The following is an 18,242-nucleotide window of genomic DNA, read 5'->3' on the forward strand; positions in this document are numbered from 1 at the left end:
GCCCCGCCCCCCCTGTCGAAGCCTCTAATATTCGCGGGTAATTCTCACTGAAGCTTCGAAGCCCCAAAAATGGTATTCGGGACAGCCCTAGTGATGCGTGAAGCCGGCGTTTCTTGCCGATGTAGTTTTCAAACAATCAAGCTGTATTGCTGCCAAGCGCTGAAAGTGTTTTAGTGAACTACAGCGACCAATACATTGCTCCTATGACGCAGCACCTCTGTGCTTGTTGGAGTGGCGGTTTGAAACGTCGCCTCCATAATCAGATGGAAGTAGAATAGTCAGCTCATGTTGCAGCGCAGTTAACTTATACAGCAACGAGAGACTTGGTGACTGAAAAACATCTGAGTTACTGGGCTCGCTAAATGAAATGTCAGTAACTAACTCTCCGTAAGTCCTAGAGCAACCAGATTTGGTGGATAGGTTTAAAATCTCCTCTACTACTTGGGCACCAAAAAATTTGCGAATCAGCCAGATGGTGGCGCTAAAACAAAGCAGCTTCATGTTTTGGCCAATAACTCCTGAACTGTAAGGTCTTCGAATTTTATGCAAAACTTATATTTTCCTATTTCTCCCGGAAAATTGAACAATCTTTGGCACACAGCATGTATGGGCTTCCTATTAAAACTAAAACTACTGGTACTCTTATCATGTGGAGACCCAGCTGAAATCTCCAGTGCACTGATCTCACAAGGCAGAAATGACTTGACAACATGCCTCTAAAGAATTAAGCTCTCGGGATTATTATTATCATGTTCTTGATTTAGAAATACAGTTCATTTCCAAGATGCTGTATATTCTTTTTGGTGGGAAAAAAACAATCATTACCACATTCAGTATCTCTGCATCTCTCAGATCATCTACATATCTCTTGGAAATCTCATTTTGGATCCAAACTCTTCCAATACAAATCAAACACTAGTTGTCTGGTGGCTGAGTGTTTTACTGAACCCTCTGTCAGTCTACAATACCCAGTAAATAACGAGAGAGCAACATATTGGAATGAACCCCCCCTCCCCATTTTGGAATGAAACTCGCCCCTGGCCTGATGAAGCTCCACCCGAGCTGACTCAACTCCGACAAACTAGGAAACGGAGGTTGTCATTGTTCCTCTCTTCGCTGAGAAGAGCGACGGACAACAAGATTCACCTTCTGGAAACTACAACTTCCACTGAGGGAGGACGGCTACAGGAGGGAATACTGGAATATTGCGACTTCAACCTGCTGCTGACTCCTCACACTTAACGTGAGTTTTAGAAGAAAACTTTAAGACTTTAAGTGAAAGTAACTTTCAGGGAATTTTCTAGAGGAAGGAGTGGCCCACGACTGGCTGACTCAGTTCCTGTTTGAGCCATCTGCCCGCTGAGATTTTAGCTTCACTTGGACAGAAAATGGCTTCCCCAACGTCTCTGACAGAAGAGGATCTCTCCTGTTCTGTCTGCTATGACATCTTTAAAGATCCTGTCCTCCTGTCATGTAGCCACAGCTTCTGTAAAGCCTGTCTGCAGGAGTGGTGGAGACAAAAATTAGTACGCGAGTGTCCGGTTTGTAAGGGAACGTCTTCACAGAGTGAACCGCCTTCTAACTTGGCGTTAAAGAACCTGTGTGCGGCTTTCTTACTGGAGAGAGATCAGGGAGCTTCAGCAGAGTCTGAGCTTCTCTGCAGCCTTCACACTGAGAAACTCAAGCTCTTCTGTCTGGACCATCAGCAGCCAGTGTGTGTCATCTGTCGAGATTCAAAAACACACACCGACCACAGATTCAGACCCGTTGACGAAGCTGCACGGGATCACAAGGAAGAAATACAGAAATCTCTGAAGCCCTTAAAGGAAAAACTGAGGGTCTTTAATCAGGTTAAAGAAAGCTTTGATCAAACAGCAGAACACATTAAGGTCCAGGCCCGACACACAGAGATGCAGATTAAAGAGCAGTTTAAGAAGCTACACCAATTTCTACAAGAAGAAGAGGAGGCCAGGATCGCTGCACTGAGGGAGGAAGAGGAGCAGAAGAGTCAGATGATGAAGGAGAAGATCGAGGGTCTGAGCAGAGAGATGGCAGCTCTTTCAGACACAGTCAGAGCCGTAGAGAAGGAGCTGAGAGCTGAAGACGCCTCGTTCCTGCAGAACTACAAGGCTACAGTGGAAAGAGTCCAGCGCCCCCTGCTGGAGGATCCACAGCTGGTCTCAGGAGCTCTGATAGACGAGGCCAAACACCTGGGCAACCTGAGCTTCACGGTCTGGGACAAGATGAAGGAGATGGTCTCCTACACTCCTGTGGTTCTGGACCCAAACACTGCCTATCCAAAACTCGTCCTGTCTGAAGATCTGACCAGTGTGAGATGGGGAGAGATCCAGCAGCTTCCTGAAAACCCAGAGAGGTTTGACCTCTGCTTGTCGGTCCTGGGATCTGAAGGCTTCAACTCAGGGACTCACACCTGGGATGTTGAGGTTGGAGACGGCACGCACTGGGAAGTGGGCGTGTTGGCAGAGTCTGCCCAGAGGAAGGGAGTCATACGGGATGGATTGTGGGTAATAGAGTTCTATTTTGGTGTATACACGGCTCGCTCCCCACCAGATCAATTCATTGATCTCCCAGTGAGGAAGAAGCTCCGGAGGATCAGAGTGAGTCTGGACTGGGACAGAGGGAAGCTGTCGTTCACCGATCCTGATACTAACACACACATATACAGCATCACACACACTGATGGGCAACTCACTGACAACACAACTCACAGGCTGTTTACTGACAGGCTGTTTACTGACAGGCTGTTCACTGACCGGCTGTTTCCATACATCAACACTTGGAACACACTCCCTCTGAAGATATTACCAGTGAAAGTCTCTGCATCAGTTCAGATCTCTAACAGCACAGTTAGAGACGATGATGATGATGATGATGATGATGATGATGATGATGATGATGAAGATGATGATGGTTAGGTAATGTACACAACCAGCAGTCCATTTGTTGAAGGGAAATACGACTGAATTTCAGGATTCATTTCATGTCCTTCCTAAGATAAAATGAGATGAGATGAAACTTTATTGATCTCTGTGGAGAAATCAGGTCGTTGCAGCAGCAAGTAGTAATAGGAAACAGCAGAGTAAAATAGAAATATATATATATAAAAAAAATAGAATAAACAGAATATATTTAAAAAAAAGTATAAACAAGAATATAGCAAATACAATACGCAACTGACAATTTGAACACCAGAAAATAAGTAGAATAGAAACGAAAAATATGCAAAAAGCTACAGCACTAATACATTTTATTTTTATCGCAGCTTTTCAAAAACATTTTACAAAGCACTTTACAGAACATAAAATGACAAAATGCTGTGCGTCATGTCAAAGTAGACAAGCCTATGTGTTAAACTGAATTTTCTCTATATTCAAATGTATAGCCTAGTCTTACTGTATTTTCTCTATTTTTAGACTACAGTCTTTCATGGTTCTTAAGAGTTTCTCTCCACTGTAACTAGTGTTTGTATTTAATTTCATCATTTAACTCTCCTATTATGTTTGGGGTCAATTTCAAGGTCCTGAACTCACTTTGTATACAACGGTGTTGTTTACAAACGCCTTATAAAACCAGAGAAAATATAAAAGTTTTACACATATTTTCTTTCTCTTTTTTTTGACTGATAACTGAGGGAAGTTTCCCATGCAGTTTTTGAGTTTATATAGAGTTTTATCTCAACTGAAGACTTTCTGCCAATGAGGTCCTGTCACAGCTCTTTGAAAGACTATTTTGGTGACTAATTTACTTTTTATTGGTGTTTTTTCCATTATTGACTAACTGCTGTGTGTTACTTGGGTTAAACTTGGTTTTTCTTTCAATTACAATAATTTTCTGTGGGTTTAAATTGCTGGGGTCAATTTGACCCCAAACATAAAAGATGTCTGTAAGTTTTAACATAATAGGAGGATTAAACTGGTGATGCTGGACTGAGTCTAATATTTACAGCAGCATAGCCAGGCTCAGCAGTTCAGTTAATTTCCAAAAGCTTCATTCAAGCTTCAAGCTTCATCCATTTGAGAAAATTCACCAGAATCTCATAGTTTGTCATTCACCATCTTTAACATACAGACGATCCAGTCTGTAGAAGTTTTTTTTTTTAACCAAGGATTTCAGTTATCTAGTTAATTCTGCATCAGAGCAGGTGTCACTTTATTTAAAAGGTGAAGATTTCATTTTAGATTCAGACTTTATGTAATGTTGGTGATTTAGGAACTGAAGCTTTCTCTGCTGTTGCACTCCCTCTAAGACTCTCTGGATAAGAAAATGAGCTCAATGCCTCAAATTTAAAATGTAAATGACTGATTATGTATGTTAGCACTGTAACCATTAACCTACTGTGATTGTTTTCAACTACTTTGGGATACTTTTGCCTCTAAAACCAATAAAGAATGAAGTTAAAGGATAAGCTTTGTGATTTTGTTCATATACATATACGTATATATAGTGAGTCTCTTCACCCCTGTAGTTTTGGGCCCACAGACAGTATTGTCTGTAGTTCTCGGGCCCACAGACAGTATTGTCTCCAGTCAGCTGTCAGTTGCAGCAGCGAGCTCCGCTGCCTCTTGCTGTGTCGGCTGTGGTGCGCAGAGGAGTTGACATGCAAACAGGATGTTTGGTGTATTTCCTAAATGCTTCATGCTAGACCATCCAACCTTCACACACCTGTTTGCAAGGGGCCCCACAGTGTGTCAGACCACATCTGGTCGTGCTGAATAGCGCCACCGTCAGGATAAATCAGCAATTTTTCTTATGGCAATATTGGCACCATTTCACCCGCAGCTGCAGGAATGTCACCAAAATGTTCTGCTGTTGAGATGTAAAACTTATATTGTAACCGTCGCCCAAAGGTTTGGAAAGGTTTGGACCCCACTAATGGCTGCTTGTGGCTATATTTATATTTATTACATTTATTATTATTGTTATTATTATTATTATTCACAGTTAAAAATCATAGAATTTCAAAATACTGAAACATTTTATTTCATTTCATTTGGAATGCCCAGTGTAGTGTAGTGTGTGTTCAAAATAATACTCGAAGCTGATATAAGATGCAAAAAAATGCTGTAAAATAATTTTGTTAACCAAATTTTTGAGACCAATACTCACGATGAATCATTATGATCATAATGTTTAGCAACACGTCACTTAAGCTGTAACTGTGCAGCTCTGTGTTTGAAGTGTTCAGCAGCAGTCAGTTTGTATCCTGGCTGTTATCAAGCTGCTCAGGTCTTAGTATGTGGATCACACTGTGGCAGAGCGAGCCGCCTCTCTCTCTTATCGGCTGTGATGTGCATGATAAGAGCCATGTTGAGGTGAGCGCTGGAGAAACGAGGCTCCCTGCGGGGATTTGGCGCTCTGCCCACACAGACTCCAAACCCGTTAATAGAGTTTGACCTGGATCTAATTGGAGTTGCCGGGAAATTATTAACCTGCGGGACGGGAAGGAGGACGGGCGAGACGGAGACGAGACGGAGGCCGTTTCGCTCACCTAAGACCTCTCCCTTGATTTGATTTTTCAATTTTGCATGTTTGAATGTCATCAACAGTCAAATGAGGCAGGAGCGTGCTGGGAAAAACCAAACCACCTTCCAGGAGTTTGACCAGACTGGGAAATAACCAGCAGACACTGGACAAAGACTGGTGAATTCATCTACTATAGTGTTGACACAGTGTCTGCTCATCACTCAGGTCAGGCAAATATCACCTTATTTATTATGTTTTTATGTAGTTTATGGGTTGTTAAAAAGTCTGAAAAAGTCCTGAAATATATTATCTAAAATTAGGACCTTAAAATTATTAAAATGTCAGTTATTAGAGGTTTTAATGTTTCACCATGTAATATCAGGTTCCTTTTATGAATCCAGAGCAGGTTAGTAGTTCAGTCTGCATCCAGTCTGCTTTACTGAACACAGCTGGACTTCATGTCTCTTAACTGTTCATTTCCCACTTTCTTTTTTTCCTATTCTGCACATTTATGATTTCACAGCTTTCATCAGCTGTTCAATCAGGAATAGACTGGTTTTGCAGACTTTGTTTCTTTGTTTTGCATCAGGTTTTTCTTGACCCATATAATATATCTGTGGGGGTTGATAGTTGATCAATACCAATGACTCAATGATTACTTGGCCAGCTGCTGAGATCTCTGGCTTTCAAAACTCATTTTCCAACTCATACTCTTGTTTTGGAGCAGTGTTTTGGCTCGATGACGACCGTCTCCAGTGACGGTGCTGACATGTTTCCAGCATTAGACATTACATCCGTTTTTGTTTCCAGCACATTTTGATTCTGGTGTTTGCCTTCGAGTTTTGACTAAATTGAGGCGTCTCACCAAATCCAATTGTCTCTGGTGAATGACATAAACATTGTCACATCCATGTGGTCCAGATGGGAATTGAGAAAAAGCGACTCCATGCCGCTTTTTGTCGTTAGAAGAGTTTGAGTTTGAGTGTGATTAGAAGTTTCAGAAACTGCAGAGTCTGGTGGTTTTGGATCAATAAGTTTTACTCACTGGCCCGTGGAACTAATATGGATGGTGATCTGCACAGCCAACACTCGGACCGACCAGCCAGCCTCCCCCCCCCCCCCCCGCCTGTATCCTCCCTCCTGTCCTGCAGAGGGCAGCAGAGGGCGAGGTGGAGCGCTCCTTCACCAGGTGGAGCTGAGGGGGGCGGAGCCAGACTCTGATCCTCCTCTAAGCTCTGGTCGCTCTTAATCAGAAACAATCCTCTCAGCCAACACCTTCCCTTTCCCCTCCGGACAGACGGGACGCTTCCTGAAGGAGAGCAGGGACCTGAAGGAGAGCAGGGACGGCGTTTTGCTCAGAGGAACAGCGGCAGCAGAGGAAGTGGATGCTGTGTTTCTTTACAGTGGGACTGGGAACTGCAGGAAGTCAAAACAGAGAGGAGAAGAAGCCGGACGGCCAGCCTGGATCTGAGTTAACCCTAACTAAGTCTCGGCCCGGATTATTGTCTGTGTGGTCGACCTGAGGAGAGGAGAGGAGAGGAGAGGTGGATGGAGGAGGAAGAATAGCAGGAACAACAGTCTTCATCTTCTTTTTCCTGGCTTCTGCCTGATCAAAGGTGAAATACCTACAAGTAGTGCTGAAATAATCTGTCAATTAATGGAGCAGTAGCAGCGATTCCTGTCTGTTTTATTTTATGTGTTTTATTGTAGATGTGTGGATCTTGTGATATGTGGACAGTTGTGCTGAAATTGTAGAATGTGTAGGCCTTGCTGAGCAGTAAGGCCAGACGATGACATTTCATTTAAAAACTCACAGAATGAGGATTGAAACATTTTTAAAGAATATCATTTGAAAATTTCCGGGTTTTTTAACGTCAAACCTAATGTTACCATTTGCTTCAATGGGATGAACATTAATTTGATTATTTAACGTGAGCCATATTGTGAGATATATATATATATATACATGGGAAAAATTCTTATGATTATCGTGATATTGATTAGAACCATATCACCCAGTCCTATGTGGAGTGATTTTTCCAGCTGCTGGAGGCCGCCACAGCAAAATGATTGGAGAGGAAGCATTAGCATTAGCATTAGCATCTGTAGTGTTGTTACGGAGTTAGCTGTACAGCGCTGGATGGATCTATAAGGAGAGAAATGACAAAACTCACAAAACAGATCAAGGCTTCTGATGCTGGTTTGCGTCTCGTGACTCAGACGGTTGTTTCTTGAGGACGTTGTTTGCTCTCCTAAAGGCTCGGAGCGGTATCACACATCGAGCCCAGCTGGTTTCCCAGGACAGTTTGAAATGTATTTTTCCTTTTCTCTCTGTTTGTGTGTTTGAATACGAACGAGGCCGACTGTTTGACTGTTTGACTGTGATCTGTTTTACCTCCTTCAGGCCTTTTCTGCTCGGCTCCTCATGGCTGCTGCAGGCTGATTAAACACAATGAGGTTTACAGTTGGTCGGTTACAGCTTGGCTTTGAAATAAAGTAGAGTGTAAAACAAAAGCCATTATCCAAAAAAATATCAAATCACAACTTTTTGATGGCAGAATCCAGAAATACTTTATTTAAATGCCATACCATACATTTTTTTAAAAATTTTAGTTCTTAATCTTTTTTTCTTAATCTTTAGTTTTTCTTTTTCACTCCGTCTTGCTCGCTTCCTATTTCACAATAAAAGTGTTTGCCAAGTTACAACCATGAATTAGCAAAAATCTCTTGTGGCTTTGCAGTGACTGGACTTTCCAGAGTCTGCAGGTTCTTAGAAAGTCTTAAAATGTCTAAAATTGAATTAGTGAAATTGAGAGCCATGAAAGGTCTTAAATAAGGTTAGTTGTTGCCTTTGAGTCTTAACTAGGGGTTCAGAGGTCTTAAAAATGTTTGTTCTCAGTGCAGCTACTTCTCTAGTGAGAAAGAAAACCGCAAGAAAGAAAACGGCTGCTGTTTTTATACGCTTATTTTAGGGGGGGAATTGGTCTTAAATGTGATTTAAACTGACAGTATAAGCCTTAAAGTCTTAAATTTAGCTTTCAGACTCTTGTAGTCTCCCTGTGTGTCTGTTTGAGGCTTCTGTGTTTCTGTAAAACACAGTAAAGGAAGAGGGAAGTGACAGACTCTCAGCAGTATTGGATCTTAGACTCTTTCTGCCTGTAAGACCTGCAGCAGGAGAGTGAGCCTGGTGTCCGGACCAGTTCAGTTTATCACATCAGCCGGGTGTTCCTCTGTTGCTGCCGTCACTACTGAACTCTCTGTGTTGGTGAATTCAGATGCTGCTGATTCTCTGAGCTTATTTACCATTTAGCGGCTGGGTGGGAACATTTCCTCCACCCACCAGCCACCAGCTAAAGGTTTCTCCTCGACTTTGGCTCCGGCAGGCAGAACTGTCAGGAACCGACTCAGCATTTGGTGGAACTTTTCTGTTCTAAAGTGGATGAGAAATTCCATGAATTCACTCACTAGTGGACAGACAGCCAGCGGACAAAAGTTAAAAGTTTGTTTCCCACGCTGTCCAGCAGGCAAAACTACATGCAACCTTATCAAAACATGTCAGAATTTTTTTATGTGTTTGATAGAAAAGTTTAAGTCAGTTTAATACAGGCCTGTTTACTTAAAGTCACAATGAAACGGCATTTCAGAGCATTTTGCTTCTGTAATTTGGCCAAATGGGGGGAGGGATCGTTCAAAAGTGGCAGATGGCTCAACCAATGGGATAGCAGTATCTGTCTGGGAGAGGAAGACGGTTTTATATGATGGGAGGGTGTTAAAAAATCTATAATGGTATTATTGTTATTATTGGATGGAATATTTATGTTGAGCATGAAGTAACTACTAAAAATACACAGTTTTCCAGGAAATAAGTTAGGGGATTTTGATATGAAAATACAAGAAAATAAACTTTTTGGCAGATATTGTGAAGTAGCTGTAATATAATAACCTGGAAAATTACCAAGTTTCTTTTCATGTCACTGTGACTTTAAAAGTGAAGCGTGCCTTTTGTTCTGTTTCTTAAACCTTGTGGGGTTTTTGCGGCGGTGCCTTCAGGTGCCGCGCTGCAGTCGGCCTCCTGTGTCTCCTGCTGTGTTGCAGCGCTGCTGCCAGGCTGTTGTCAGGCTGTTGTCAGGCTGCTGCTGCCAGGCTGTTGTCAGGCTGCTGCCAGGCTGCTGCTGCCAGGCTGCTGCCAGGCTGTTGTCAGGCTGCTGCCAGGCTGCTGCCAGGCTGTTGCCAGGCTGCTGCTGCCAGGCTGCTGTCAGGCTGTTGTCAGGCTGCTGCCAGGCTGTTGCCAGGCTGCTGCTGCCAGGCTGCTGCCAGGCTGTTGCTGCCAGGCTGCTGCCAGGCTGTTGCCAGGCTGCTGCTGCCAGGCTGTTGTCAGGCTGTTGTCAGGCTGCTGCCAGGCTGTTGCCAGGCTGCTGCTGCCAGGCTGCTGTCAGGCTGTTGTCAGGCTGTTGTCAGGCTGCTGCCAGGCTGTTGTCAGGCTGTTGTCAGGCTGCTGCTGCCAGGCTGCTGCCAGGCTGTTGCTGCCAGGCTGCTGCCAGGCTGTTGCCAGGCTGCTGCTGCCAGGCTGTTGTCAGGCTGTTGTCAGGCTGCTGTCAGGCTGTTGTCAGGCTGTTGTCAGGCTGCTGCCAGGCTGCTGCCAGGCTGTTGCCAGGCTGCTGCTGCCAGGCTGTTGTCAGGCTGTTGTCAGGCTGCTGCCAGGCTGTTGCCAGGCTGCTGCTGCCAGGCTGCTGTCAGGCTGTTGTCAGGCTGTTGTCAGGCTGCTGCCAGGCTGTTGTCAGGCTGTTGCCAGGCTGCTGCTGCCAGGCTGTTGTCAGGCTGTTGTCAGGCTGCTGCCAGGCTGTTGCCAGGCTGCTGCTGCCAGGCTGCTGTCAGGCTGTTGTCAGGCTGCTGCCAGGCTGTTGTCAGGCTGCTGCCAGGCTGCTGCCAGGCTGCTGCTGCCAGGCTGCTGCCAGGCTGTTGTCAGGCTGCTGCTGCCAGGCTGCTGTCAGGCTGTTGTCAGGCTGTTGTCAGGCTGCTGCTGCCAGGCTGCTGCCAGGCTGCTGCCAGGCTGTTGTCAGGCTGCTGCTGCCAGGCTGCTGCCAGGCTGTTGTCAGGCTGTTGTCAGGCTGCTGCTGCCAGGCTGCTGCCAGGCTGCTGCCAGGCTGCTGCCAGGCTGTTGTCAGGCTGTTGTCAGGCTGCTGCTGCCAGGCTGCTGCCAGGCTGCTGCCAGGCTGTTGTCAGGCTGCTGCTGCCAGGCTGCTGCCAGGCTGTTGTCAGGCTGTTGTCAGGCTGCTGCTGCCAGGCTGCTGCCAGGCTGCTGCCAGGCTGCTGCCAGGCTGTTGTCAGGCTGTTGTCAGGCTGCTGCTGCCAGGCTGCTGCCAGGCTGTTGTCAGGCTGTTGTCAGGCTGCTGCTGCCAGGCTGCTGCCAGGCTGTTGTCAGGTTGTTGTCAGGCTGCTGCTGCCAGGCTGCTGCCAGGCTGTTGCCAGGCTGTTGCCAGGCTGTTGTCAGGCTGTTGTCAGGCTGCTGCTGCTGCTGCCAGGCTGCTGCTGCCAGGCTGTTGTCAGGCTGTTGTCAGGCTGTTGTCAGGCTGCTGCCAGGCTGTTGCCAGGCTGCTGCTGCCAGGCTGCTGCCAGGCTGTTGTCAGGCTGTTGTCAGGCTGCTGCTGTCAGGCTGTTGTCAGGCTGTTGTCAGGCTGCTGCCAGGCTGTTGCCAGGCTGCTGCTGCCAGGCTGCTGCCAGGCTGTTGTCAGGCTGTTGTCAGGCTGCTGCTGCCAGGCTGTTGTCAGGCTGCTGCCAGGCTGTTATCAGGCTGCTGCTGCCAGGCTGTTGTCAGGCTGCTGCCAGGCTGTTGTCAGGCTGCTGCTACCAGGCTGCTGCTGCCAGGCTGTTGTCAGGCTGCTGCCAGGCTGTTGTCAGGCTGTTATCAGGCTGCTGCTGTCAGGCTGTTATCAGGCTGCTGCTGCCAGGCTGTTGTCAGGCTGTTATCAGGCTGCTGCTGTCAGCCTCCTGCCAGCTTGCTGCTTGCTGCTGACGCTGCGCTCACATCAGGAGGGAACAATCATCCCGACGACCTGGAAGTGTTCAGACTGAAGCTTTCTGTACTTTGGTTGTTCTTATGATAATTACTCTCAGCTTTTTCACCCTGAACACACATGATATAGCCTATTTGAGTTTGTTTAACAGCATAGCAAACAATGCAGTGTCAACCTTAAATGAATTAGTTCTACATAGCTGTCTTACTGTGGCATTTTAAGAGTTCTGATCACAAACTGACCTAAGTGCTTGAAAGTTTTGTTTGATATCATTCCCTACACATGACTGCAGATATTAACCTGCAAGATGACAGGTGACCAAAACTCTGTCCAATAAACAAGCTACTTGTGAGTCATGTGACTTGTTTACAAGCCCTGGTTGGTTTGTAGTTGGGCAGCGAGAACCTAAACGAACCAAATACAAAAATGCCAAATGCCAAAAAGTCAACTTGTCCGCTCTGGTTCAGACCAAAGAGTACAGTAAGAGTAAAAACTGGAGGTGTGATCACATCCTACGTATGCTGCAGGAGGATTTGTCGATATATTATCATAGAAGTGTGTATGGTAGCAGGAAGGGGAGAAAAAAACATCAGATCGTCTCTTCTGAGCCACAAGTTGCAATTTTTTTTATCAAATTTATACCTGAGCTTTGTTCAAAAGATAACCAAGCACTACTGTTTTTTGTGGTTGTTTTTTTAATGTTGTATTGTTCAGTTCTGGAATCCTTATTTTATGTCCATTTTCTTACCCAGCATATGGACGTTCTTAGTCATCTGTTATTTTACAAACCATAGGCCGTCTGGAAGAGTTTTTGTCATCAACTGTGTTTTCTTATCAGCCAGTAAGATGTGTAAAATAATGCAAAAAAAGTGAAGTGCCCTCTGCACAGCTTGGGCTTCTTCTAGGTGTAGAACACAATCTATAGAAGCTCCACTGCTTTTACTTGCTGAAATTATTAAATAATAAGCAAGCAAAGAGACATCGGTCTGTTCAGACTGATCAGGATTCTATGCAGAAATAATGTTTGTGTCCTCAATCTCTCCAATAAACTCCCTTTCCCTTTGCAACATGTTTCCTAGTAATCCAACATGTAATCATCTTTTCTTCAACAGTAGCAGTAATATTTTCCTTTTTTCCCCCTGTAATGATTATATTTACCATTTAGTAATCTGATTACTGTAATCCATGGTGATTTCCAGGTAAGCTTAGTGTCCAGTGGTATAAACCCTCTGTCTGCTGGGTGGGATTACAGGTTGATGGTATCTTGATAATTCCTCTGCGGTGGATTATGCTGTTTGATGTCGGCCTTTGTTTTAAACACAGAGGGAAAATCACAATATTAGATATAAAACTAGAAAAGGCTAAATTTTCTATAGAAAATTTAAGTGTGCTTGCCGCCCTTGCAATGCCCCTGCCCTTAGACTCGGCGTTCACTAGCTTTGCTAAGCGGTGCAGCATTGCAATTGTTAGCATTTTGACAGACTAGACTCAGTAAACAGAGCCAGTTGCGTTCAAAGGCACTGGGAAACTTTTCTCATCACTGCACAGCAACATGTTTGGTATCGAACGAAACTACAGATTCCCAGCTTTCCAAGGACCTTAAACGCATCACAAAGTCGGCGCCGAGGCTGACAGAAAGCCCATGTGGGGAACTCATGGTCTCTGTCGCCATCTGCTGGCTGTGTCGAAGCACTGACATGAATGAGCTCGACCATTTCATTTCATGTCATTTTATACAGTAAGGTCAAGTTTTAAAAAATGCTGTCATCACATTGAAATGGTTCCTATGAGGCCATATTTAATCACACATGAATGCAATACATGAAGGCTCTTTGGATTCACAAGAGTCTCAGCTTTGTAGCCATACCCAATTTCTACAATTCCATGACTGTTTAGGTACCACAGTGTGCAGAAATAGGGAAAGAAAAAAAGGCGAGAATAACATCTTTTCACTGCATGCAGAACACTGTCTTTAGTACCCTGGAGCTCATATACCCTATGTAGCTGACATATGTCACATATGGCTGTAAAGCTAAGACTCTTGCGGTTCTAATGAGCCATTCAGATATCTTGATGTGAGAGGTCAAGGGACCCGTTTGAAAATAGTCATGCCCATTTACCTTTGTCAAAAACTTCGCCGACTTTGGAGCTATGTTACATAACATGGCTGGTACCTACGTATTCATCTGGATGTCTAGTTTCCGATAATAAAAAAAGCTCCGCTCTAGCTTCAAAACTGAGCTCGTGAGAAGCTCCGTTAAGCGTCGGCCGACGTGCAGAAACCACCATACTCTGTGTGTGTACCTTAGCTTCAGTTAGCTTCAGCTACTGTGTGAGAGAAACCAGACATACCTCCCGATCTCCGCAGCGCGGTCCGTCTGTCCCAAATGCATCAAGCCAGCCATTAAAAACTCTGCACTAGACTTTTAATGTACAGAATAAAAGTCCAAATACATCCATACTGATCTGATTCTACCTTAGCTTCAGCTACTGGGTGGGAGCCTCCCGATCTCCGTGGAGAAACAAGGACAAAACCAAACTTCAATTTCTGGCTCTGTGATCCTGTGATTGAGTCCACACGGTTCTCAGGTTCTCATCCTTTTACAATGTCCCAAATGCATCAAGCCAGCCCATGTGGGGAACTCATGGTCTCTGTCGCCATCTGCTGGCTGTGTCGAAGCACTGACATGAATGAGCTTGACCATTTCATTTGTATAGCCTAGTAAGCTCATGCTACTGTTGCTTGCTAGTTAGCTTCAACTACTGCGTGCTAACGTACCTGCCGATCTCCGCAGCGCGATTCCCTCTGTCCCAAATGCATCAAGCCAGCCGGTAAACAGCCCCTCTGTCCTAAATGCATCAAGCCAGCCGGTAAAAAACTCCACAGTAGACTTTTAATATACAGAATAAAAGTCCAAATACATCCATACTGATCTGATTCTACCTTAGCTTCAGTTAGCTTCTGCTACTGTGCGGAGAAACAAGATGGCGGACAAAACGAAACTTAAATATCTGGCTCTGTGATCCTGTGGAAAACGAAACTTAAATTTCTGGCTCTGTGATCCTATAATTGAGTCCACATGGTTCTCATTTTACAATGTGTGTGTATTGCGTCCAAAATGGCATTTAATCCTTAATATCTCAAAAACCTTATGATGCATCTCTTAGAAAAGTAATAGCACACGATTCCTCAATGGGCCGCACATTTTGATGTCTCACATGTGTATGTACTGTAAAAACTGTAGGAGGAGTAGTGTGCCAAACTTTTTGGCGGAAAAATAATAATAAAAATGGCCGACAGTAACAATAAGAGTGTGCTTTGCTTGCAGCAAGCACACTAATAAGTATGTGAGATAATAAGAGTGTGCTCTGCCTACGGCAAGCACACTAATAAGTATGCAAGATAATAAGAGTGTGCTTTGCTTGCAGCAAGCACACTAATAAGAATAATAAGTATGTGAGATAATAAGAGTGTGCTCTGCCTACGGCAAGCACACTAATAAGTATGCAAGATAATAAGAGTGTGCTCTGCCTACGGCAAGCACACTAATAATAAGTATGCAAGATAGTAAGAGTGTGCTCTGCCTACGGCAAGCACACTAATAATAAGTATGCAAGATAGTAAGAGTGTGCTCTGCCTACGGCAAGCACACTAATAATGTCACTTTTGTTCTTTATTTCTACTATTGTTCCTCGGTATTAAATCTCAGTCTGTCAGAAGTGGGTTGGTGACAGTCTGGAGGTTAGATAAGCAGGATTGTAAGCATAAGGTCGCCAGTATGAATCCTTGGACTGGTTAGTTAATCTGGACAGGGAGCTGGAAGAGAGGCAGGTCTTCCCTGGATGTATTTGTTGGAAAAAGCGAGAAGGGTCCAGCTGCAGACCTCCCTCCAGAGAACAGGAAGTTCTGTGAGCCAATGGGGTTTGAGCATGAGTAGTAGGGTTCTGTTGTATGAAGTAAGTAAACTTTCACTTATTTCACCTTAGCAGTCCACCAAAATCTGTTTCTGAGCAAATTTGAGGTGAGAAATAATCAATCCAGTTGCTGAATCTTAACTCATATTAGATCTACAACGCCTAATTTAAAAGTTTGTTCCGACTTTCGCCACTGCTTTCTTGTCCGTGCTTCAAGCTTGTGGCGAAGCAGTAAAGCCCCAAACGACTACACAATGTAAGTAACGTTAGTCTAATGCATTTATGGATCATGCATTTTCAACAACAAAGCGTTTATTCTGAATACAAATATGAATACATTATCAGCGTTATTGTAATATTTGATGACGTAAAAGTAGTATTAGACTAACGTTACTTACATTGTGTAGTCGTTTGGGGCTTTGCTGCTTCGCTTCGGTGTCCGCCACAAGCTGCAGACCTCCCGGCCCAGGAGGGAGGTCGTCATAGATATGCTCAACCCCCATTGGCTCACAGAACTTCCTGGCCTCAGGAGGGAGGTCTGCAGCTGGACCCTTTTGGAAAAAGCTCCTCTTCCTCCTGTAGAGGTGAATGTCTTCTCGCTGGGTAAAGAAGAGTTTGTTGTTGTGTCCTATCTGATTAAATCAAGTTTACCTTGTGTGTTTGTGTTGCAGCTTTCCGAGAGACACCCCTCCAGTGAAGATGAGACCATGGTCCCGGTACTAGCCTCCAAAAAAGCCAGCGAACTCCCTGTCAACGAAGTAGCGTGTGTCCTGCAGGTACGTGCCAACGAGACCGTAAAGCTCTGAGACAGACCGGCCAGTCTGCCAGGACACAACAGTGTCCAGCAACTAACATTTGGTTATTTGCACATGCATAAGAAACGGAAGACTAAATTAAATATCAAAGGATTTTCACAGATGCTTAGTAAAGGATGATGAACAGTGAGCCTCTGCTTTGCGTCAGTGTTTTCTATCATCCTGCCAGGATTTATTTTGTGATTCTGACCGGCTCGCTGTACATTATCCTGCTTTTATATGGCCACTTAAGTCTAAAGACATTAATCATTTGACACAAAATATTGATTGAAAATGATTTTAGTACAAGCGAAAGTAATTTACAAGCTTCTGCCAAAAAAACGAGTCCAGCAGGACCGTCTGCAGTAATTAAGGAGTGATGTGTTTTGGCCTCAAGGCGTCGCAAGTTAATTTGATTAAAAATCAACAGAACGGACCGGACTTCTGGACTGTGGAGTGATGTGATTAAATGTGAAGCAGCGGCCTGCTATTCAGAAATGACACACCTTATCAACAGACCAATCAGGGTTGAGTGTTCAACAAAGTGAACTGTAATCAATTGTGATAACTGTGTGAAACATGATGAAAAACAAAGGAAAACCACTTACTTTTCCACCTTTTTCACACACAGAAGGGTGATGGATCTCTGAAGGAGACAAATGAATTGGATCTCAATCATTTTTTGTGTTCGACCCCAAGCTAACAGTCTCCATCTGTAGTCTTCAATAAAAATAATGGATTGTATTTGTATTGGCTAATACTTTATGTTTAGTACCTGGAATTGGTATCAGCAGTGGGTAAGTGGTATTGGTGGCAGGATGCTCTGGTTAGGGTCCCGGGACTGAAAGGTCACCAGATCACAACAGCTGTGTGTTCTGCTGAAGTGTCCTTGAGCAAGACGCTGAACCTCTGCAGGACTTGACTTGCTGCATGAAGAGAAGACTTGAGACTTGACTTGACTTGGGTTCTGGTGACTTGGGACTTGACTCTGACTTGTACTTTGATGACTTGAAAAGGTTTCTAAAGTCTTGACTTGAGATCTTGTGTTTGTGTAAATGACTTAGATTGAAAGTGATGAGATTTGTTCCAGCGGACGACTGAATTTAAATTCTGTTTTCTGAATTTGTATGGAATGATTGAATTTATTGAAGTTGAAACTGATTATAGAAATCAAACTCATGATGCTCTTACCAAGTTTTTATCCTATTAAAACCATATTGCATTGAAAAGTCCTGGATATTTAGTTCTTTAAGATATTAAATTGATACTGGCCTCTTGATTTGTTCTGACTTGACTTGCTGTGGAAGTTGACTCTCCTGTCCTCCTGTCTGGTCCAGGCCCACCTGCAGCTGGGTCTGACCCAGGAGGAGGTGAGCCGGAGGAGAGCGTACCACGGCTGGAACGAGTTCGACATCAGTGAAGAGGAGCCGCTATGGAGGAAATATATCTCCCAGGTACCAACCTGCTTCACTTCAACTGTCTTCAACTGTCTCACACACAACACGCTTTGAAAGTTTTTAACAGCGTCTTAAAAACCTTCTTTTTATCCTGGTTTTCCATTGATTTTATTGTTTTTCTCGTCTCTGTTTAACTTCTTTCTGTATATTTTATGTTTGTTTGCTGTGGTAATCTTTTATATTTTGTTCTTTTAACAAACTGTTGTTGCTTTTTAACATTATAATAACTTTACTTGTATAGCATCTTTAAAAACAGAGTTTGCAAAGTGCTTTGACAATCAAAATAAAAGACATTGTGATTTTCCTGTTATGCTCAAATTTCTCAAAGTGGATCTTTTTGTGAAGCACTTTGTAACCCTTGGTTTCGAAAGATGCTATATGAATAAAGTCTTAATTACTTACTTACACAATTGCTTACTCACTTTAAGGCTTGCCTGAAACTGAACCTGAGTCAAACACATCGCTGTATACAAATGTGTGTGTACTCTCTGCAGCTTCGTATTGTTCGTTTTCTGACACTCCATGCCAGTGGGAACACATAGAGATTAAAGAGGTAACCGTAACCTAAGGAAACTGAT

The 18,242-nt window shown here is 44.1% G+C and overlaps 2 protein-coding genes across 3 annotated transcripts in view; both read left to right on the forward strand.

Moving 5' to 3' along the window:
• Nucleotides 1-18,242, forward strand: part of atp2c1 (ATPase secretory pathway Ca2+ transporting 1) — a 76,438-nt gene that overhangs the window by 10,474 nt on the left and 47,722 nt on the right. The window contains exons 2-4 of one of the 2 annotated variants that reach the window (XM_078286990.1): nt 5,568-5,709; nt 16,085-16,189; nt 17,545-17,661. In XM_078286990.1, coding sequence (XP_078143116.1) covers nt 16,121-16,189; nt 17,545-17,661 — 186 coding nt within the window. In that variant the 5' untranslated portion in view covers nt 5,568-5,709; nt 16,085-16,120. The remainder of the gene's footprint in view (nt 1-5,567; nt 5,710-16,084; nt 16,190-17,544; nt 17,662-18,242) is intronic. The other variant, XM_078286989.1, reaches the window with a different exon arrangement.
• On the forward strand, nt 1,389-6,955 carry LOC139911368 (E3 ubiquitin-protein ligase TRIM35-like). Its single transcript, XM_071898893.2, has 4 exons — nt 1,389-2,533; nt 2,593-2,622; nt 2,873-2,931; nt 6,738-6,955. Exons 1-4 carry the CDS (start codon nt 1,389-1,391, stop codon nt 6,953-6,955), a joined length of 1,452 nt encoding a protein of 483 aa, XP_071754994.2.

This window comes from Centroberyx gerrardi, chromosome 12 (genome assembly GCF_048128805.1).
Source record: "Centroberyx gerrardi isolate f3 chromosome 12, fCenGer3.hap1.cur.20231027, whole genome shotgun sequence".
In the NCBI taxonomy this organism is placed as follows: domain Eukaryota; kingdom Metazoa; phylum Chordata; class Actinopteri; order Beryciformes; family Berycidae; genus Centroberyx; species Centroberyx gerrardi.